At 35.5% G+C, this 24,639-nt stretch overlaps 1 protein-coding gene across 1 annotated transcript in view; it reads left to right on the forward strand.

Moving 5' to 3' along the window:
• LOC150086946 (ubiquitin-like modifier-activating enzyme 1) overlaps window positions 1-22,479 on the forward strand; it is a 354,098-nt gene extending 331,619 nt beyond the window's left edge. Inside the window, 4 exon segments of the mRNA XM_090372833.1 lie at window positions 6,227-6,327; window positions 19,303-19,339; window positions 19,341-19,469; window positions 21,884-22,479. Of these exon segments, the coding sequence (XP_090228959.1) occupies window positions 6,227-6,327; window positions 19,303-19,339; window positions 19,341-19,442 (240 nt within the window). The 3' untranslated portion in view covers window positions 19,443-19,469; window positions 21,884-22,479.
• The last annotated feature ends 2,160 nt before the right edge of the window (window positions 22,480-24,639 follow it).

Here is a 24,639-nt window from a genome sequence, read left to right on the forward strand (position 1 = left end):
CGTCTGAATTTTCGATGTTCCACTGTAAATATATTTTTAAAATAATTTAATGAACTTTGAAAAGTAAGAAAGTTCTTCTTTTCATAGTTCAGCTCATTAAAACTGAAACCTGTGTGTATAATGTCGATTATTTTTTACATCCAGTTTCTTTGTTACTGTATCATAGTAGGTAATGAGAAAAGTTTCCCCTTAACAAATCCAAGCTGTCATTTCCATATAATACTGCATTTCTGTTGAAATGATTCTTCGATATTTCTTTAACTACAGACTTCATTATTTTCCTTTGAACAGAAGTCAGGCTTGCAGATCTGTAGCCTGCAAACTTGATTTCTTCTTTTATATTTTTACTCACTTCTATCTTTGATCCTACTTTGAGTAAGGAGACATTGCCCATCTCTGACCTATATAGGGACTTGACTTGAATCCAAGGATGCTCATAATTATGTCCAAAGGTTTGCATACTTTTTTTTTTCTTTCTTTTTTTTATCCAGATGTTTCAAATATAATTGGATCAAACCCATCAGCCCTAGGTGCCTTATTTACTTTTAGCTTCTCCATTTTGTTCTCATTTATCACAAAATCATTTAGCTTCCATTTGTAACTTTGTGTACTTCTATTCCCACCCCAAAAAACCTTCTTGCAAGTGAATATAGATGGCAAATATTTATTGAGTTTGTCAACAAACTGAACAGGGTCATTAGCAGTTGTGGCATTTGTCTTGTGGTCAACATGGTTCATCCCTTTCCTTATACTGTTAACATAATAAAGAATTCTTTGATTTTTTTTTTTCTTTTCATTCTTAGCAAAAGACTTCTCATGATTGGCCTTAGTTTGTCTGCTGCCAGCCCAGTTTCTTGATTGCAGTCTACTATGTACTTATATGTTTCTGTATCCTCTAATAATTTATAATCATACCATGCTATGCATCTTTCTCATGCATGAGAAAGATGCATGGCACTACTGTGCCACTAGAATCATCAGTTTATCTGACATCCATTTAGGTCTAAACCTTGAACAGTATCTCTTAGTTTGTATAAAAAGCTTATTAGCTTTATAATTACTTCCCTGAGTGATTCCATTTAGAATTAACAGTAGGTCCCACTTAAAAGAATTTAAATTAAGACCATAGCAGTTATATCTTGCCTGGTGGGTAAAGTACTTGCCTGGCAACCCAAAGGTCGCGGGCTCGAATCCCACCTCGGACTTGGATCAGAGTAGAAAATGCAAAAATCTTGGGAGGTGCAATATGTCCACAGAGGCCGCATCGGCTTCTGTGGACATATTCTTCTGTGGACATATGGCTTCTGTGGACATCGGCTAACAAAAAAAAAAAAAAAAGAAAACTTTAAGAAAATTCCACATCAGTATATTATGATCACTGCCATCTGGTGGTTCCTTTATCTGGGGATTCTTAATGCATGAAGAGTCACTACTGATAATCCTGCAGTTTTTCACGTTTCTTCAAAACTTCATGAAATTGTCCTTTCAGCACAGATTTTCAACTGGTATTTAGTAGAAGGAGAATAAATCTACCAGAGTTAGAATGAACGAACATGGAGAGTGCATGACTGTTAATTTTACCCAGAAATTGTACATTCAAGCTGATGAGGACAGGTCTGCTCAAATAGCAAGTGAGTTGATTGTATTTCTTGACAGTGATGGTATCATGCATCAGTTTGTTCCATTCAGCCAAAACTATCAATCATTTCTATGAAGAAATTTTTCATAGGTACTGGAAGTTGTATTTATGTAAATTTCTGAATGTTGTTGTTATGAAAGTTTCACGACACAAGGGCAACTGTGATTCTGAATATGGGATCATCTCTAGCAAAGTGTAATGTGACTCTAGCCCCCCCCCCCCCCCTTCTCTCTCTCTCTCTCTCTCTCTCTCTCTCTCTCTCTCTCTCTCTGTCAAATTTCAAGCTATGTGAAAATGGTGCACCATGGCCGGGACAACTTGTATTCAAGCCATGATAAAGCCTTTACAGACAATTGTGTAAAAATTAACTGGAACTTCTGGCAAATTGACTTCACTTTGTTGCAGATCACCAGCTACATGAAAGTAATTTTTTCGTGGGAGGAATGAAATTCCCAGAATATTTTGATATGTTTAATGTCATCTATATTTAAGAGAATGGATGAAAAGTAAGTCTGGAATTCATTGCTAAAAGCAAACAGTTATTCTTGGACCAACTGTTAATCAGGACAAATTTCAGTTTTACCAAAGCTTTATTCTATATACATAAACTAACCTCATCACAGGCAAATTACAAATAAAGCTGTGTATTTTCTTTTATAACACTCATTTATTGATTGCTTAAGAATTACTGCACATATGTGCCATAACACATCATTTGGGTGCTGTTTGACATTGGCAACAAATGTGTTAAGAATGGAAGTTTCAGTCCTTAATATTAGTTCAAGAGCTGCTGGGAATCATCATGGAACAAGTAAATACATACCTGGGCTGTGTTAGTGTAACTAAGAGTAAGAACAAGTGCATGTACACTAATGCTAGAAGTATAGTAAATAAAATTGATGAATTTAAAGTGCTGATCAAGACATCAAAGGCAGATATTGATGGGATATCAGAGACATAATGTCACATAGATATAAGCAGTGCAGAATTGGAGTTTGGGGAGTATAATGTGTACAGAAAGAACTGAGGGTAGGAAGGAAGGAGGGGTTATGCTGTTAGTTAAACACACAAAATCTAAGGAAGTGCATCCAGTTGACACAGGTGGACAGTGCAATATTGAGTGTTTGGTGTGACAAACACTGGGAAAAGGAAAATGATATAAGCTTAAACTAACCTCATCATATTATGCAAGGAAGCAAACTTATTACAGCACATCAGCCAAAAAAAAAAAAAACTACCTGCATAATCTATCCATCTTCTCTAGTAATTTAAATATGAATCTGCGTGTGCAACTTTAAAATATGAGTCTGCATCTTGCATGATTAATCAACTGTGAAAAATCATACACAGGTGTTTGTGTTTGATCATTTTGATCCTAGAGATATTGGTTCTTTAGAGATATCTGTAGGGTTCTGTCACCTTCCAGGTGACAGAACTTCAGGTACTAAAACAAAAATTTAAATAAGAAACAGTGATGTCAACAAAATTACAAAGTGTAGTTATAAGTGGCTGTTGCTCCGAGTGCAGTTTGATTCTGGGTCTGTCTGATATTTGTTAATTATGTTGAAGGTATGATGGAGTTAATGTCAATGTTTGCTGATCATATTGTAATCTTGAATGTCTGCGCAGGTATAACAGTGGTATCATCACCATCCTCCCCACAATAGGTGGAAAAGTCTTGGGTTCGAATCTCTTTGGCAGCTGAGTTAGTTGGTCTCAAGCATAGATAGCAAGGGTGTCTCCCCTTGCGAAGCTAGATTTGAAGGTGACCCTAGTATAATAGGGGTGCCCCTCCCCATAATCTTGAATGTTTACAGTGATTACACTGGCCAACAAAAAAGAGGGGGATGACATTCATACCACCATAGCAAAAACTCTGGAGGTGTGAAAATTTCAGATTCTAAAGGAAATTGATTACTGATTGCGAAATACCAAAATTATGCATATATCACATCTCTGTTGAAAGATAGACTGAAATTTTAGTAACTTAATGAAACAACTATTTTCAAATATATGCTATCATAAAAATTGAGTTCTGTTAAATTTAAAATCCTTTAATTTAAGGAAATAGAATGTATATAGTACATATAATGCATTCATTCTATTTCCTTAGAAACATTTGCTACTCAGTTTTTCTTGTAGTTCATTTTACTCTCTCTTAAGAAACCAACAATCTCCCATCATATATATGTCATGATGAATGTGTTCCCATTGCTCATCACTTACATATCCCAAATTTTGAGCTAAAAAACAGAGATGGGAATGAAGAAAATAAATTTTCAAAGACATCCAGCAGCTCCTAACTTTGTAACATTCCAATAAAATTTATCCCGGAGATTTAGAATTATTATCTTTCCTTCTTCCAAAAAATTCATGTGTAATACTTTAACTAACCAGGTTACTGAACTAAGCAACTAGTTCAGTATCCTGTGGTTGGTTTTTTTTTTTTTTGTTTGTTTTGTATAACACAGTAGTTTGGTTCCTACAAAATCTCGTGTAATGCGAAACCGTTATGTGGGACTAAGAACCAGTGCAAAAATGGGAGCATTACGTTCCAAATGCTAACAAAAATACTCCTTTTTTCTTTTTTTTGGAAACTTAATTTTTATAGTAGTAATAACTGAACAAACATCTTGCCTTACAAACTGTGATACTGATATGTGAGAATATGTACGTTTGTTTAATTTTCTTCCTCTTCATCACTGCTAAGAACAATCTCTTCTGCAGAATCTAGATTTCATGTGCCTTCTGCTCTCTTTAAAAGTCACGAGGTGCACTCTTTGAAGTCATGGTTGTTTTTATAGTCTCAAACAAGCACAAGTTCAGTAGCACAAAACCTAACCCAGGGATCTCCCAACAAAATACAGTGGACCCCTGCTTCAAATGATACTTGAAAATCAGAAGAATATTTTCTAGTTAGCAAAATAAAAAAAAATTTACACTTACATACATAGCTTAATTAATACATACAGTAATGTGTACGTACTAATGGATATTTCTGTTCACTGACTTTTAAATTTTACAACAAAAAAAAAAAAAAAAAAACAGTAAAAATGATAAGCAATTAATAACAAAGAACACAGCACGCACAAGTTGCAACAAACACGTTACGGATTAATGAGTTTCTGAAAATTTGTTTTTTATATGATTGAATATTTCATTGAAGGGGAAACAATTTCACCGTAACATGAAAACCTACAGAATTCCAGCTATCGGTACTATGGCAAATGCAAGAAGATGGAGTTTACTACCCGTTTATAATTGATTACACTAACAGAAAAGACCTGGAAACTGCAAATTGTTTTTGTTTTATGGTAGTAACCTCCAGAAATGTGCTTTAGAAAAATATCACGAAGGTGATAACGACTAGTGAGTCAACGGCAGGGATTCACAAAAAGGAATGGAAACGTTTGAAATTACACCTAACATAATAGGAGGGTTTTCCCAGCACAAAAGCTCAAAAATACCATGTTATGCGAGATTTCCAGCAATTTTAAAACTGTGTTAGAGTGAAACCTTGTAGAAGTACCTCCCATGTTGTGGGAGGATTTCCAATCCATCAGGTTAGAGCGAAACAGTGTTGTAGAAGTGCAGTGTTATATGGGGGTTGCCTGTGTATCATTTTCAATATACTGTGATTGTAATTAGTTCCTGCTTCAAGTAACTTCCATTGTTGTAATGTAAAACAGAGTTCTTATGACTCTTTAGGAAAGTTTAAATCATAAACTAAGTCAGTCACTCTTCCTTAATTAAGTGCAACACAATTTTTTGGTTTGTAGTCCAAATCTGTTGAAGCAGACAGTCCAAAGTTTGTAGCAGAAGAATCCTTTCTGTATCCATTGCTGCTTCCTTTGTCCATAATTTAACAGATTTTCATTATGTAGAAAATGCCTTATTGCAGATGATATGTTAGGATATTTGATGATGCTGTGGTTTCTTTTTTATAGATATCACTGATATTTTTGCCATGCAATAATAACAGTTGGCAATATGATTGTACATTTCTCATAACACTGTAGAGACAGCAAAAGGCGTACTTTTAATTTTCCCTGTTAGCCACATCTCAGATTTTTGGCACAAGTAATAGAGCACATATGTGGAGCCAGAGGTTTGCCCTAATCACCAATCTTGCAACCAAAGTACACAGAATATGCACGTTTGGTAATACTATAAGTTTCCTGAAACAATTACACAAATAGGATACACAGATAAAACTGTACACGTGTTCAGACCTGAACTTTCTGTTACTGAAGGGGGGGAGGCAGGCAGGCAGACAGACAGACAAGGTTGAATGTGTTATCCCTCCCAACATTACTGCCATGTCTACTTCCCTAAACTGTAGCAAGATAAATGTATTATGGATAAATACTAAAACTTGTAGAAATTGTGATATGATTGTGAAATTTTAATAATTTTTGTTAATCTATTCATGGAAATTGACTGCAAACAGCTGATAGTAACAATCATGTAGTAGTCCAGTGTAATTAGCAAAAAAAAGTTGTATATTGCATTTTTAGACAAGTAACATTCTTTTAGAATATTTTCTCCGATTTATGAAACTTTAATGGATTGTTGGATGAATTTCAGGAAACATATAACCTAGAGATCACAATGCTTTCCCAAGGAGTGTGTATGTTGTATTCATTCTTCATGCCAAATTCCAAGAAAGAAGAGAGACTTGACTTAAGGTAAGTGTATAAGTTATTTTTTTGCACTGTTGAGCAGGACTAAATCATGTATTTGCTATTTGTTGCTCATTTGAAAGATCCCAGGTTGAAATCAGTTAACCAGCCTCAATTGAAGAGATCTTCAATTAAGTCTGCTTAACTGATCTCATGAGTGTATAAGTGTGGTCATTAAATGATTACACTTGTACATCCATCTCTTGCAATACAAATTTTTGCTTATGAGACATGTATTTACATACATCTTTTTTTTTCACCAAAGAGCTTATTTTCACTGTTAGAACAGCTGTTTGCTGCTGTTTAATGATACTTGTATTCTAAGCACTCATTTGTAGGTCTCATATCATTCCTTGTTTCTTTACTGAGCTGCAGTCTGCATTTGTCATTGTATCACCATTGCTATATTTGGTAGTCTGGAAACTTGGCATGCATTGTTAGAGACCCTAAAATAAGTTACGAAAGTCCTTCCAGTAACTGTGCCTTGTTAAATCTAGCCTTGCATATATCACTCTAAACCTCTTGTATGATTTTTGCTTTTAAAATCTGAGTTTAATCCATCTGCAGTCACGATGTAAAAAATTAAAAGAATTGGCAGAAATGATCAAATTAAATATAGTTTTTAATGTAATGCACTACTATGCATGATGCAAAACATGACCGTAAATGGGGGGGGGAGTTGACTTATGCAGTGAGTTTGGGATCAAGCACAAATGTTCATAGCAAAAATAAGTATGTACCAGAATATACAATATAGATGAGATATTTTTAAGCTCCCCAAGAATGATAGCCTAATAGTAGTGAAAATTGCACTCCCATTACTTTTGGTTTTCACTAAAAGTAATGGGAGTGCAATTTTCACTACAATTTTTTGCTGACAAGTTTATTTTTTCAGAGCTCATAAAGCAGAGAGTGAGTGTAAATGCACAATATACAACAAAACTGTATGAGCTAAGTACCATAAGAACAGGCATTGGCATACTGTGGCTTGAATAGCCAGTTCACCAAAAATTCAAGTGACAAGTCCTGTAAATAAATTTTATATTTTCATCAATGAAAATTTTAATTGTTTTCCAAGCTGTGCGTCAACTTTTACATTATGATGGGTATTCTAGAAAAATATAATACTCAGGCAACCTATGAACTGACAGTTGTCTAATTGCTCTTAACTCAATAAATAGTTAAAGATAAAAAGCTTTGTCTTCTATGACTAAGATTTTAAAGCAAACACAATCTACTTTCTCCTATGAGAGTGACCAATGTAATATAAAGTTGCAATGTGCAACCTATCGGTATATTAAATAGATATTTTTGAATATATTATAGTTAGATATATAATTTGGAGAAAATAATGTTACATGGCATTATACATTGCTTTATTTTTTAAAATTGTTTCAACACTGGCATGTAAATGGTGCCCTGTGTTTTTAAATAGTCAAAAAATGCAGCAGAAACCCACAATGTTCCTGATCTAGTAATAGTGGCATGTGATGCAAGAAAGCAAGTGTTATGAGCTTATGTAGCATCAGCCATGAAAAAAATTCACACAACCATTCCCTCTAAAAGTTTGTCCAGTTCCTCCTTGAATTTAGTTAAGCTATCAACTTCCACAACAGATGGAAATTTGTTCCAGCAATTAATCACCTGCTAGCTAAAGGCAAATTTCTGCACATCTATGCTACAACTTTCTTTCCTCAATTTGAATTTATGCCCCCTTAGGTTCGTAATCTGAGTGAGTGGGAGAATCCCATTAGAATTCAGCGTGCTCAACCCATTCAAGGCCTTATACACCTCAATCAGATCACCTCGCAGGTGCCTAGTCTCCAGCTGCTGCAATTTACAGAACTTAAGCCTCTCTTGGTAGGAGGATCCCTTCATTCCTCTCACCAACCTTGTTGCCCTTCTCTGTACACGCTCAAGCAAATCTACATCCTTCCTAAAATGAGGCCTCCAGCCCTGTATGCAGTACTCAATCTTAAATTATAGGTGAAAACCTCCTACCTTTTTAGTAGGACTGTTAATCTCTCAAAACTCAATCGCAAATGATTATAATATGAACTTGCCTACACCCCATGCATAGTCATAAATAAATAAAGTTAAAATAGCTATTAACTAAAATAATGCCTTCAACTCTCATATCACGTCAAGGGTATCGAAAAGAATTGCAGAAAGACGGCGGCCACCAACCTCCAAAATCCAACCAACATGACAAGCCGTCATGAGAAATGAAAAACAATTGTCAAAAAATTCTAAAAACAATGAGACAAATAAATTAATTGACACAAATTAAACTTTAAAACTGCTTTCCAACTTCTTTTAAGAAACCACCTTATTCAGTTTGTTACCGTGTTCACAAGAAGTACAAAAGTGATTCGCAAATGATATCCCCTGTTTTATATAAAATTAACGACACCTGACACAAGATTATTTATATAAACCAATGTATGAATTACTATTCATGCATGCGCGTAAGCGTCCACAAGTCCGAAATATTATAAGGTCTGTGAATATTAATAGAGTTAACATTTAATCTCATTTCTAACGTTTCGGCAATTAATAATTTAAAATATTCCTGCTGTTTATTAAGAACCTTCGATTCATTAAAAAGGAACACATGTCCACCAGTGATTGCATGAAACAAGCTCAGAGGCACCCGTCCTAACTGATGCCAAATGCTGCTGTATATCCTTACCAAAAGTAAATTTTGTGAACTAACATACATAAATTGCTCCCACAACAAGAAATATTGTAAACTCCGTAGCCAGGTGGGCAGGAGCAGCAGTGTTTAGCACGCGCTTCTTGATTAGACTGGGGTTCGAGCCCATGACCACCAAATATGGAGGATGCGGAAAGGTCAGGGAATGACCACCGCATATCCCTGGAGCAATATGGCCTTAGTTGCTAATGCTCCTAAAAACCAAATAACAAACAAATAGTGTAAACAATATTGTGAGCTTACATGGTAAGAACTACATATGCCCTATATTTCAAGATGGCATGGAGCTTACTCATGGGTTGTGGAACAATCTTAAATTCGGTGTTCTTAATTATGTTAATAAATTGTCTGTACCTATGCCGTATATACGGAACTTTAACAAAAATTAAAGTTCTGAAGAACAATGGATATGAAATCTCAAAACAAAAACAACTGCAGTTTTCTTCTGCAGAAAATGTAAGATGCATCATGATCTTGAAATAAGGCTCGAAAACAATCTAATATCTCTTAAACCTGCATCTATCTGCCTTCTTGCACTAACTCTTGATAATAAACTTGCCTTTCAAGACTATATTAAATGTCTTCATACAGTCTATCTGTAAAATCTAAAAATGAGTAGTGCTGTCTGCAATAACATTGAGTGCTGACTGTTGCACCCTACTACATTTATACTGAGCTCTGATTAGACCTAAACTGGACTGTGGTGCTCTGAAGTGGCTCAACCCATGTGATCATAATGCTTTGTATTGCATTGGGAACTTGTAGAACATCACCTATACAAAGTTTATACATAGACACACAAACCTCTGCTTCATCTCCATAAGAAGATGATGTTGGTAAACTATGCTGCAAAAATCCGTCTTCTAATCAGGCATTCTTTCGTGTTTCATTGGGATTGTCTATACAAAAACAAACCAAATAAATAAACCAGTTGGCATAAGATTGCAGGATATAATACAATTCTGGGAATTAAACCTAAATATAGTTTTCACTGAGCACTGTAACAACACCTCTATGGCATATATGTCCAATACTATAACTATTTTTGGCAGTTTGCATACTTACCTGTAATGCAAATGCATGCTCTCTAATACAATATCCACAATATGAACAGATATACATAAACAGTTATAATACAGATATACAGGCAGTTCTCAATTTATGAGTTTTCGCTTTAAGAGTTCTCGGGTTTAAGAGGGTTTTTTTTTTTCCAAGTATAAAGTATCAACAAAATCGAAAATATGAACATTAATCGCAAAAAATGAATGTTAAACATTCATATATACCGCATTTCAAACCACGTGTATACAATACAGTGTACCCCGATTTACAATATTAATCCATTACCATTGTATTGGAAAATATCATAATGGGAACCCAATAACACATTGTTTTTTGGTAATTCATTCCACGACCTCAGAAGTTCAAATTTTCGCTGTATAACTCCCTAGAAGGTCGTTTTTGTAGTGTAAATTGTATTAGTTACCAATTCAAACCATTAAACGCACTTGAACTCTTTTATGTGTGCACAATTTGATGGTTTGAAATGTAGAAGTATGTCCAATGCGTCTATTGAAAATTAAAGGATGAGGTTGTCACAGACATTCTCTCAGATATGCCAGACAAGCTGTACTTGCTACCTGGGAGTCTAAAATGCTGACGGAACTGATTCGGGTGACACTCAAGTCAAGTGGACCCAATTTCGGCGAAGTCCGGACGGTTTGTGACAGCCAAATCCTCTGCTTGCACCTTCACGATGGTGGGACTGTTAGTAATCCTGGGTATAACCTCCATGCAACAGTACATGGTGGGTGACCACCCAGGTGTGAACCAACGTAAGCAGGGGTCGAGGTGTGGCGCCCACACCACATGGATGAATGCCGCCCCTCTATGTTACCAGGCAGTACTAGGTGGTAGGTGACGCTCATCAACCGGTGCAATACCACCACTTTGCTTATTCGAGGCTTGAAGTGGTGGAACCCATGTTTAGTCTCTAGAGCTAAGTTCCAGTCAACCCTTCCCTATCTCTTCCATCATGCAGTATGATTGATGACTTTTGAGGTTATGATTTACATCGTGGTGAGATCCAATATTCCTTACATTTCAAGGGTACAGCTCTAAAACGGTGTTCGCAGGCTAGCCACTAGTTACACTGTGTACAAACTGCAGCACTCAGCTCACTGTCCATCTACTTATTGATTGGCCGAAGTACAGTACTGAGCGACAAGCTATGTTTATCTCATTGCCCACGACGAATACCTCTCTCAGCATTTCTGACCTACTAGCAGACACACCACATGTGACCAAAATTTTTGATTTCCTCAAACAGATAAAACTATACAACACGATATAAACTTGAATAATTTCTATACAGACAGAACTATGTATTTAACATCACCATAGTTAGGTGCATTATGGCCTTTGCTGTCCTTGTGCTGTAAAGCCCTTAAACAACAACCCTGTCAGAGACTTGGCAATTTGGAATCTCTTCTCTTTGATCTTCTCTGGCTTAAATTCTCTCTACCTCATTTTGTCATATTCATCTATTCTCTCTACCGTTCTCCCAACTCCACTAATCACTTGGAGCTCTTTGACTTCCTCTCTTTGCAACTTGACTTTCTCCAGTCCAACTTTCCTAACAGTGAGGTAATTTTCCTTGGTGATTTTAATGTTCAAAACTCCAGCTGGTTTCCGTTTTCTAGTCGCACCGACCCAGCTGGTCGAGATGCTGTGGCTTTTGCAATTACTAATGACCTTGAACATTACTAATGTTCATTTACCTACAAGAATACCGGACAATCCTAATCATACAGCCAACATTCTTGATCTTTTTCTCACAAACAACCCTTCTAAGTACACGGTCAAAGTGAGTCATCCTTTAGGCACCTCAGATCACAACTTGGTGACTGTCTCTTCTCCAGTGGAGCCTTTATCTCATGGCTATTCCCAACCTCGTGTTGTTTTTGGCATTACAAGAATGCAAAATGGGACGACCTGCGAGATTTCTTTTCTTCTTTTCCTTGGTTGGATTACTGTTTCAAAACTTTTGATGTCAACATTTGCTCAGATCGTGTCAGTGAAATTATTCTTGCAGGAATGGAATCCTTTATCCCACACTCCATTTTAAAATCTCGTCCTTTATTTAAACCTTGGTTTTCCAATAAATGTGCTAAGGCTGTTCAAGAGAAGAATGTTGCATATTGTAATTGGCTTGTTTCCAATTCTTCAGTTTCATTTTCTGTCTACACCAAAGCCTGCAACAATTGAAAGCAGTTATTAATCAGTCCAAACTAGAGTTTGAACAGGCTAAGAATATAAAACTTGCGTCTTGCCCTAATGGTAGCTGAGCATTCTGGTCTATTGCCAAAGCTATTGGCTGCAACTTTTGCCCATCTCTGTCCAAACCAGATGGTTCTGTATTCACTTCAGCCAAGGATAAAGCTGACCTGCTAGCATCCCATTTTTCTTCCAACTCATGTATTAATGATCTTGGTTAAAACACCTCCCACCATTCCCAACACGCTCCATTCAATGCCTCCTGTGGTCTTCCATCAAAAGGATGTCGGGAGGATTTTGACAAATCTTGATGCTAAGAAAGGTCCAGGTCCCGATGGTATTTCTCTACTTGTTCTCAAAACCTGTGCTCCTGAACTTATTCCTATTCTTTGCCGCCTTTTTTCACTTTCTTATTCCAAAGGTGTTTTTCCTTCTGCTTGGAAATTTGCTCATATCCAGCCAGTTCCTAAAAAGGGTGATGAATCCCTCCCATCCAATTATCGTCCCATTGCAATTACTTCTACTCTTTCTAAAGTAATATAGAAATCAATTAACTGCCAACTCTTAAACTACATAGAAACCTGTCTGATCAACGATCGCCAGTATAGATTCCATCAGTGTTGATCCACTGGTGATATTCCGGCTTATGTTACCCATTTATGGACTAACTCGATGGACAGGTTCGGTGAAACACAAGTAGTTGCTCTTGACATCTCAAAGGCTTTCGATCATTAATGCCAAACATAAAGGTCTTGTTTAGAAGACCTTTATGTTTGGCATAAAGGTCTTCTAAACAAGCTTCCATCTTATGGTTTGCCAACTGTTTTTAGTAACTGGTTATCCAGTTTTCTCTCTGATCGTTCACTGAGGGTTTGGCTCTCTGAGAGTAGCTGGCTCTGTCTTCTAACTTCTCCACTAATGCCGGTCCCCCGAGGTTCAGTTCGTTCCCTCACTCTTTTCCTCTTGTATATTAATGACCTTCTTTCATTGACTGGAAATCCTATCCATAGTTTTGCCGATGATAGCACATTGCATTCCACTTTCCATTTTGAGAAACCTTGCCCTACTCAATCAGCTTCAACTTCTCAAAATTCTGCTACCAATTCCTTAAATTCTGATCTTCAGGTAATTCTCCAGTGTGGCAAAAACAACTTAGTTGATTTCAACCCTTCTAAAACTCAGTCTTGTTTTATAACTCGCAAAAAGGATTCTTCTGCTCCTATGCTTATCTTTAGTGTTGGTACAAGCACATTACAAATATTGCTTCCTATGCATATAAAAAACTTGGTTTTCTCTTTTGCTGTCGGCGTTACTTTTCTTCAAAACAGCTGATCACTGTATAAATCGCAAATCTGCCCTGCCATGAAATATTGTTCCCACATCTGGGGTGTTGCCCCCAAAACTTCTCAGGCTTCTTGATTCCATTCAGAAGAGTGCAGTTAGGTTAATTAATGATTCATCTCTAACAGAGTCTCTCCACTCAGTGTCTCATAGATGTACTGTTTCTGCTGCATGCCTTTTCCACAGGTACTTCCACCAGCACTGTTCTTCTGAATTGGCTTCTATAATTCCCGCTCTCTCTCAAAACAGTCCAAACACGTGCCGCCACCAGCCAACATCAATTTACTGTCCAACTTCAAACTCACAGAACCAACTTTTCATCTTCCTCATTTATTCATTCAACTACAGATACTTTCACGGGCACTGTTCTTCTGAATTGGCTTCTATAATTCCTGCTCTCTCTCTTTCAGAACAGTCCGAACACGTGCCGCCACCAGCCAACATTCGTTTACTGTCCAACTTCAAACTCACAGAACAAACTTTTCATCTTCCTCGTTTATTCATTCAACTGCTTTTTTACTGAAAAACCTTCCTTCATACGTATTTCCTGAAAATTACAGTCTACAGAAGTTCAAGTCCAATGTTAACAAATATCTTCTTTCGTCTTCTCAACTTCCAACCCAAGCACAGTACTAAGTACTATAGGTTCTAATACCTCTCATTTGGGGTTTACATTGAGGGAAAAAAAAAAAAAAAAAAAAAAAAAAACCAGTTTCATCATTATCCTATGTTCTGTTATAAGAACCAATTTTGAACGGCTTTGTGATATTTTACTAAAGCACATTTCTGGAAGTCACGACCATAAAATAAAAACAATTTGCACTTTCCGGTTTATTGGACTTTTCTGTTACTGCAAGCAATTATAAACGGGTAGTAAACTGTTTTATTGCATTTGTGAATATACCGATAGCTGGAATTGTGTGGGTTTTTATGTTATTATGATGAAATTTTTTTTATGTTTTTTTTACCCTTTACTGAAATCTTCAATCGTATAAAAAACATAAATTTTCAGAATCTTCTCTTCATTCCTTTTTTTTTTTTTTTTTTAAGATTTGTAAACTTGTTACTCCACGCAAATCGTGTTAGTTGCAATTTGTGCGTTCCCTTAAAAAATGCTTATGCATGCTATTGAAATTTATAAAGAAAAGAGAAGATTATCTTGGAAACATGAGCCTCTTGAAGCATTTTTGAAAAAGACTACTTGTGCAACAAACAAACGAGTGCCGAGCCAGTAATGAGTGATCAAGTGAGCATTTAGTCGATGATGATGATGATGAAGAATAAACATTCTTTAACATTTGTAAGTCATAAATAATTTCTATTATTATAATTTGCTTGATTTTACAGGCTACGTTTTCATTTCTTTGGATAAATCAATCATTGTTTAATCAAACTAATTAGTTAACTAATTTCATTGTTGATAATGTAACCCTTGTTTTTAACGTTATATATATGGGAAATAAATTCCCGCTTTACGGGCGCTCGCTAGGAACAAATTAACTCGTAAAGTCAAGATCTGCCTGTATATGTAGGCACTGCAGTATCTTACCCAACAACAGCATCTGAATTACTTCCTATGAAATGCAGCAGTTGTGCTGTTGAACTCTCCACCATCTTTATTACACTGAATGACAAAGACAATTCAGTTTCTCTTTTTAAAATGTCATATTCACTGAGTGCACTTACAAGCCTTGCAATTTAAATGCGATTTTAGCCACTCATTCATACCTGAAATTCAAACCCGATTGACAGAACTCGGGAAAAGTACGCAAAGTAGTCTTTTGCTGGATTCTGGGACAGTTGCGATCCCGGGCAATGAATTTGCTGATCAGACAGGCAAAAAAAACCAACGAATTTAGATGTCTCATCCTGCAGGTCCTATATATTGGCCATAAAACAAGCATCTTAACAGGAGTGGCTATGCACTTGGCAGAACCAGCTGAATAGCAAACTGTTTCATATCAAATGATCTAAAGCAGTAGAAGTCAAGTAACAATAAACAGACATGTGAAAGTTTTCCTTGCAAGAATACATATTGGACACTTATCTAACACGTCTGCCCTTACAAAAGACAAGCCTTGACAGTGTCCCTACCATCACACCCAACTTATTATCAAGTGCTTTCTGATATGAGGTGCATTTGAAAAGTACTTGGCCTGAGTATGAAAAGTTTATTTGACGAGTCTGGTAACATGTTACTTTTTAGCATAGTCCCCTTTGGAGTCTACACTTTTGCCACAAATGCTGCAATGCATTGATTTCAGCTGCATCCACTATGCACTGGCATCACAGTCAGTGGGAAAATGGATGCCGGCCAGATTTTTTTATTAAATTGGGGAACATGGAAGTCCAGTTACTAAATCAGGTGAATATGGGAGATGGTCCAAGATTTAAAATCTGCACACATGCAGTGCAGCTATGGCAGTGAAAGGCTTGTGAGCAGACTTCCTGTCCTGATGGAATAGGACTCCTTTGCTCAGGTTTTGTGTACAAATACCTCATAAGGTCTGTATAATATGCCCCTGTGCCTGCCTGTCTGGTCCTTCTGCAGGTAATCTGATCCACTAGCAGCACTCCCTCAGCATCCCCAAAATCTGATGCCATCACCTTGCTAGCAGAAGGAATTACTTGGCTTTCTTTGGGGGGGGGGGGTCCACTGTTTGGACTGCTCCTTTATTTTTGGATGAAAGTGATGGACTTGCAGTTCATCCATGGTCACAAACCATGCAAGGAAATTTGCTATATCTGCTTAATAAATGACACAAATGTTTACTTGACAACTCGTGTGGTTTTGATCTGCTGTCAACACTTTTGAGACCCATTGTGTTGACACCATTTTCATAATGAGAACCTCTGTTGATGTGTGGTACAAGTGTTTTGATGCATCGGAGATGCTGGCAATGTACTGAACTCTATCTCATTGATCACTTGTTACCAGATCATGCACACTTCATCTTCCAGGCTCTCCCTCTGTCATTTAAATTCTGCTGCCAACTTCTTAACCATAGAATAGAAGAGGGCATCCTTCCCCAATTTTGACCATATTCTTGCTAATTGCCTTTGACATTAGTCCCCCCTCCCCAAATATTGTATGACTACACAGTGACTGATTTTGTCCATTTTTCCTCATTCACACAACTTTGATAACATCAGGGCCTGTAATTAAAAGACATTGTAACTGCATGAAACTTAGTGGGCTACTATTTGAAGTGTTATTCATTAAGAACAGAAATGTTTAATACTTCACCACTACCCTTTCACTTTTTAGGACAAATTTTTAAAATGACCTGACAAACAATCTTTAATTTCAACAGAAGATGCAGCTCATGTTTCTAAAAAAATAGATCTGTTTAATAGAATATGGTCGTTACTAACAGCTAATGAAATTTTGATATTTTGTGAAAAAGCGTCTGATGAAACATGTTATCAGGTAGTGAAGACAATTGCAAAGTTTGGCTGGGATGTGCTCACTTTTTAGGACAAATTTTTAAAATGACCTGACAAATAATCTTTAATTTCAACAGAAGATGCAGCTCATGTTTCTAAAAATAATAGATCTGTTTAATAGAATATGGTTTAATGAAATTTTGATATTTTGTGAAAAGCTCTGATGAAACATGCTATCAGACAGTGAAGACAATTGCAAAGTTTGGCTGGGATGTGCTCCCTCATCCCTTCCCAGCACATGCTGGGAAGGGATGAGGGAGCACACAGCCTGCTCTTGGTTCACTCAGACTGCCAACTGTTTTGAGTCATAGAAAAAACAAGTTCAGGCTCTGTGAGAACTATATATGGTCAAAGAAGTAGTGTGGTTAAGAATTGCTAAAAGACAAACCATAGCAGTATTTTCAAAATCTCCAACACTTCCAAAAATGCAGTTTTCCTGGTGATTTTGTGGAAGTATAATGATGCTCTTTTTGTGCCTTTGAGGTTTGGGAGGAAGAGTGGGGGCTTGTTACTTTCAGCATGACCTCATATATATACTATTCAGCTGCTGCTGCTGCTGCATGGTTTATTTCATATTAATTGTAAAATGGGGGAAATACTAATTTTATCTACCATAATAAAAATATTATTCATTTTATTTGTTTGGAGATGGGATAGTGAATAATATAAAATAGATGGAGTCAGACAAAAGATAAACATATGTCCCTCATAAAAAAAATAAACTGATGTCACACTGTTTCCTGTAGCTTATAATGTATGTGCAGCATGCTTATTGCATTTTAATCAAAAGACATTCCTGATGTATATTGACAATAACCATCATTACAATCAAATTTGTTGTCACTTGTTTATTCTTCCTTAATCCCAGTCGTTCAATTATAACTTCTCCACTAAATTTTTTATTTTTAAATAAAAATAATGCAAAATTACATCTATGGCTAAAGTATAATATTTGCTTGGTTGACATTTGGCACTTTCAAATAACTACACACACTCACCCATCTAAATAAGGGTTTGATGTATCACTTGTAATTATAATTTGAATTTTTAGAATTGCAATAGTTTTTCTGGAATTAAAGCAGTGCCCTGAGACATTGAATCCTGTCTTACGAGGATTCCTGTCTAGTATATAGACGTTGTCTGCTTTACCAAACCCCCCCCCAGCACCTCTGTAGCCAGGTGGGTAGGAGCAGCAGTGCATAGCACATGCTTCTTGATTAGACCGGAGTTAGAGCCCATGAGCCACCAAATATGGAGGATGCAGAAAGGTCAGGGAATGACCACCGCATATCCCCGGAGCAATATGGCCTTAGTTGCTAATGCTCCTAAAAACCAAATAACAACTCTCTCTCTCTCCCTGTTAGAGTATCATACTTATATTTAGTATTGTCTGGATAATGACACAAACCTGATTCTTATATTTATTGTTAACTGACATTGTCCCTTTTACAGCATATTCCCCAAAACATTTTACAAAATATTCCCCAGAAAATTTTGTCAGCTGGGTGGGGAAGTGTAATACTTCATAGTATGTTCGAATTAATATTTATTGAGATCAGTGACCAGTACCATGCGGTACTGCCAGAATCGCTTAAATTTTAGCCAGGCAGTCAGTTAAATTCACTGGGTAGTGCACCCATTCGATAAGTCCTGGGGAGAACACTGACTTATGCAATCATAATTATATTAATTCCTAGTTACAATTTTTAAATTGGATATATACAAAAGACTAGCTAAATTTACTTTTCTTACTTTTCATTGGTGTATTTAAGATATTAAGAATATTTTAAATGAAACTTAATCTCATACTTGTTTTACAATCTCATACTCATAATTAATATTTATTGAGATCAGTGACCAGTACCATGCGGTACTGCCAGAATCGCTTAAATTTTAGCCAGGCAGTCAGTTAAATTCACTGGGTAGTGCACCCATTCGATAAGTCCTGGGGAGAACACTGACTTATGCAATCATAATTATATTAATTCCTAGTTACAATTTTTAAATTGGATATATACAAAAGACTAGCTAAATTTACTTTTCTTACTTTTCATTGGTGTATTTAAGATATTAAGAATATTTTAAATGAAACTTAATCTCATACTTGTAAATGACTATAAATAAGAATACAAACTTGCAGTGTACTCAATGTATATAAAAGTTGTTCCACACTTTACTATCTTAATGTGTCACACTTTTAGAATGTCAGAAGTAGTGAGAAGAGTGTCTAAAAAAAAGGATAGAACCTCATGTAAAAGCTCTTGTATTTGAACTTTGTTGTAACGATGCTGATGGTGAAGATGTGGAAGTGCCATATGTACGTTATGTCCTTCCAAAATGAATTATGAACAGGCTTATATGTTTTATAGTAAGTATGCTTCTTTTTATTTAGTGAAAGTTTTTTCTTACAATTGATAGTATTTTCAATTAAAATGTGTTTTTGGCCAAATTCTATGCCTTGAAGGAAATTAAAATAGTAATCACAATAAAGTATGGTATTTATCTTGGCTGATTTTCTGATTTAATACAGAATTGAAGGCCAACTTTCACTTAAAACAGTAGTTGGAAATACAGTGCAGTCATTGGAAAAGACCCCCAAAATTTGCCTTATGAAACAAAACATGACAGTATATGTAAGGTATTAAATTAAAGTTTAAGATGCTTTATACCAGTTTCACAAAGTTTTTGCAGCCCTGTACCCCTTTTTCCAAATAATAAAACATGATTGATAAACAAGTATTTCTACCCCATCTTCAAAATTTTCCCTTAACATTTAAAAATATGCTGATTTTAAATCTTGCATACTTGCCAATCCCTTTGGATTTATGTACTACCATTGGCCAGCTGTGGTGTTGAACACTGGTGGAAAACAGCAATTGCGAAGAAATAGTACAGTGTGCATTTGCCTGCTTGATTTTATCCTAAAATTGGAATTAATGTAGTTGGCTTTTTTTTATTATTATTATAGTTTTGTTTCTTGGTTTCCTTTATCTCTGACATTGAAAATAAACAGAATACAGTGCACTTCTGGAATAACGGCACCTTCAGGGATTCAAGGTGTTTTAAGTTATTTTGATTTTTCCTTTATCTAGAAAGTTTTATTTTTAAATATTTAATGCAGAAATAATGAGGCTAAATAAAAAAAAAAAAAAAAAGTGAGATTTAAAAACATGTTGATGATCCAACGTTATGTTCTGCCATTAATACATTCCTACTTATGCCCTGTGCTGGTAGCAGAGTGGTATCATCACTGTCCTCCTCATGCTGGGTGGAAAAGGCCTGAGTTAAAATCTTGTCAATGATGCAAGAAACTTTTATGGGCTTTTTTTTTTTTTTTTTTTTCTCAATGCATGGCTGAGTTAGTTGGTCTCAGGTGTAGATAGATTTGAGGGGAAAGAAAATCCCCCCCAGAAAAACTGAGGTTTTTCATCCAACAAAACAGACAAATTGACCAGAGAACACACAATTTAGACAATGCACATTTAGACAATTTTTCACTAAGCTTTAATGTTTATCTTTTCTTCTCTGTATGAAGTTTAACTTTAGGAGCCATAGTGAAAGATTTTTTTAATTTAAAATAATACATGATATTATTACAAAACATGACATCGGTACAGAATACACTTTCAAAATGGTAAACATAAACAAATATGGTAATCGCGTTATTTGCACTTTCTGAATGTTCCGTTATTTCAACAGTGTACTGTACAAATAACCATAGTTTTTAATTGCTTTTGTCACAAAATCAAAAAAAGGCGCTTCCATAGCCAGGTGGGAAGGAGCAGCAGTGCTTAGCACACGCTTCTTGGTTAGACCGGGATTCGAGCCCGTCACCACCAAATACAGAGGATTCAGAAAGGTCAGGGAATGACCACCGCATATCCCGGAGCAATATGGCCTTAGTTGCTAATGCTCCCAAAAACCAAATAACTAACAAACACAAAATCAAGCGACTTTACCTTAGAAATGCTGACATTAGATATTATGATAGGATAGTGTAAGTACAATACATAAGCACTAGAAGTTTTCAACTGGATTTCTAATTAGACTTTAACTCTGCTGGTAGATAAACATTTATTCAGTAACACTGAATGGATAAAAAAAATAAATAAAATAACCTTACTCAAAAGTCTTGGCTGCTGGTTCTTCTGCAGATTATATATGATTTTGCAGAAATAACCAAAATAGATATTTTGTCATATTTGAGGTGATTGTCCATTTGAAGCAGGAGTGATTTATATCTACATATTATTCATTATCACACACACAAAAAAAAAAAAAAAAAATCCTTTTGTAGATAGAAAATAAAAACACTGCTACCATCATCATTGCCACTACATATTTAATAGCATGTTGAACCTTAGTTTGATTTATTTGGCTTTCAAAGTAGCTGCTGTTTCATCATCTAAAGTCGTCTGCTTGTAAATACGGTTTAGACATGGCAGTACATTCTAATGAAATGCACCATAGAAAACCCACAGTTTATGAACCACGAGCTTTCATGCTAAATTTAACAGGAGAATTTTTAAAATACTACTAATTATAGATGCACTTTAAAAGAAAGTTCTGATTTTATATATATGTATTCAGTGGAAAGAAGAGAGGGGGAATGGAAGATTTGACCGTATTCACCAAGAGTGGGCTTTTCCACACTGGTTTGAATAGCTCTGTGCTAATCTCAAAGTATAAACCAGTAGTTGATTCCAATTTTTTTTGTTTGTTTGTTTTATTAGTTCAGTCTATTTGAATCAATTAATAATAATAATATTATTTTTGTTTCAGGTATCTTTTTTGTGAAATGAAGATGGTGGCCACTGCTCTATTTTGAAGGTCTTTTCCCTTCCCCATTCTTGTTCTGAACAGTAACTGAACATAGCCATGCGTAATTGTCTAGAGACACTGTACTGATTGCTTTTGCCGCAGTTAAGAATTTTATAATCCTGGAATTTTATATTTATTTCATCTATATTAAAAGAGCAGACTTTGTATTGCCAGTACAGCACTTATTTGTAGAATTAATATTTATCAGGCCTCGTGTAATGAATGACTGCAGTTGAGGACCCTGCTAACTTCAGCTGCTCTGAGCAAATAAAGGAATATCAACTGTTTTAGTACTGAGCCATATGGTACTGATAATTTGAAAATATGACTGGCACTTTTGTAAACTTGTACCAGAAAATGTTGGCTCACTTCAAATTACTTTAATATTGGGATATTGGGAAAACTTGAATATCTATATTATTGTTTAGGTTTATAATTGGACTGTGTTAGGAACCAGCTCTTTAAATGAACGTTAGAAAATAGCTTAATTTTATTTTATTTTTCTTCTAAATATTTGTGACTTTGTATATAAAAGTAATAAAACAAGATGTAATATACAGAGTGTAATTGCTGCTGATGATGATGTCTTATCATCATGCTTTATATAACCCATCCTTATTTTTTTGTGTATCATTCGCATATTATTCTTCACATATCCTTTATTGCAGTTACTATACATGCACTTCACAATACGTGTAGTATAGCTTATAACATACTTATCATGAAGTTTAAAGTATCGCATCTTTCATAAGTGAGTGTTTACTAGAATTATTTTAATTCTTTTATCCCACTTCCTTATGTTTTAAAGAAAAATGCTTATTTTGACTTAATTCAGTTAACTATTCAAATAATGGGGAAAATGGCTTTAGCCATTTTCCCCATTATTTGAATAGTTAACTGAATTATTTGAATAGTTAACTGAAATATTTGTTCCCTTTAGGCTTAATGGGGGAAATGGCTTTAGCCATTTCCCCCATTAAGCCTAAAGGGAACAAATCCAAAATGTTTACAGTGTGCACATGATACACTTCGTGCACTTAATAATATTTTTCATTTACATGAGCAGTTGCAGATATTTCCAGTGCAACATACTTGTTTCCTTACTTCATCTGTGGCCACACCTCTTCAGTAAGTGATAAGTGATGCAAATTAAATATCAACCTTATGAGTGGAACACTAGAATTCTCACTGACTTTGCCACTTATTTTAAATTTTTGAGCTTTTTTTTTTAATACACTTTTGAGTGCTAGTGTGCCTGCTAGAGAGGTAAATTAATTTATCATTTGTAAATGAATATGCATGTGACACTACAAGCATATAGAATCTGGGTTGTCATCCCTTTTGGGGGAAGCATTTGTGTCTCTCTCTAGTGCCAATGGTAAATTCCTGAAATCAGCAAGGGAGAGGAGAAGAATATACTGGCTGCTAATTTCCAAAAATTGATGTGCAGTTAGACTTTTTGTGGCAACTTGCTTCTTAGTGCTTTAGTTGTTGAAATGTCTAGTTATATTGTAACTTGCCGAACCTTGAGATGAGTATGCATTTTGGCAAAAATTCAATTTGCTGACCACATTTTGTAACTGAGTTACTTTATAAATGGGATATTCTGAGTTTGTTTTCAACTCGTTCAGTGGCGAAAAGCATTAAAACACACTTTAAAACTCAGATTATATACATTTGATATTGAAAATATTTTAGATTTAACCTTAACAACAAAAAAACCTTCTTCCCTTCACTATGAGATGACTTATCACATCAAGTTTAAACTAATGACTCCCCTCTCCCATGACCATTATTGTTCAAAGAAGCCTTGAAGGTACCAGAGCCAGGGTCCTGCTGCAACCACTCCACACCAAAGTTTCATATAGATCAGATGTATATTGTCAATTTTTTTTTTTTTTTTTTTTTTATCATCACACTGATATTAAATTACATGTATTCTATTAACAATTTCTGTAAGATATACTGATTTAGATTTTTAAATTATCAGAATTTGGTTAAGTTGGTAATAAATATTCACATCCCAATTTCAAGGTTTACTGTTCACTGTACTCCTTGTTATCCCCAGTCTGTCCCAAAGCATGAATATTGTAAAAGGCTTTAAATCTGATAGTGTAAAGGAACCTTGCCTGTCAACCTAACTTGTCTAAGATTTTCTATAAAATTTTTCACTTGATTTTGCTGTCTGTGCCAATTTAAAATATTCTGCAACAAGCCCAAATTACCAAAAAAAAAAAAAAAAAAAGTGCTCTGTTGAGTTATCACATTCAGTGTTTCTACTTCCATCTTGTCTGTAACAAATACTGAGAAATATGCAATATTCTACAAATGGCTGCCACCATTTGGCTTTAAACAAACTGGAGATTAGGTATTTGTAAATAGGAGTAAACTCCACACTGCACTGGAATTTATGCACATAAGATTGTTTACCAATATAGTATGCTTTCAGGCATCAAGCAACTTTGATTGCTTCAAGAATACTGTTGCAGAATTTGCCTTCTTCAGAAATCATGAATCAGTTTCGTTCATAACATGGCCCTCCTGTGACTATTAGGAGCATTTCCCAAACTTCACTAGAAAAAGAACACCTGAACTCAATTTTTACTTTTCTAATCACTCAGCACTGTGAGTAAATGCCAAGTGCAACTTTGGATATCTATTATATTTCAAGCTTCCTTATACACTTGTTAGTTCTCCAATGAAGGACCACTATACAT

The sequence above is a fragment of the Mastigoproctus giganteus genome, chromosome 4 (genome assembly GCF_048544385.1).
Source record: "Mastigoproctus giganteus isolate SK-2022 chromosome 4, ASM4854438v1, whole genome shotgun sequence".
Taxonomy (NCBI): domain Eukaryota; kingdom Metazoa; phylum Arthropoda; class Arachnida; order Uropygi; family Thelyphonidae; genus Mastigoproctus; species Mastigoproctus giganteus.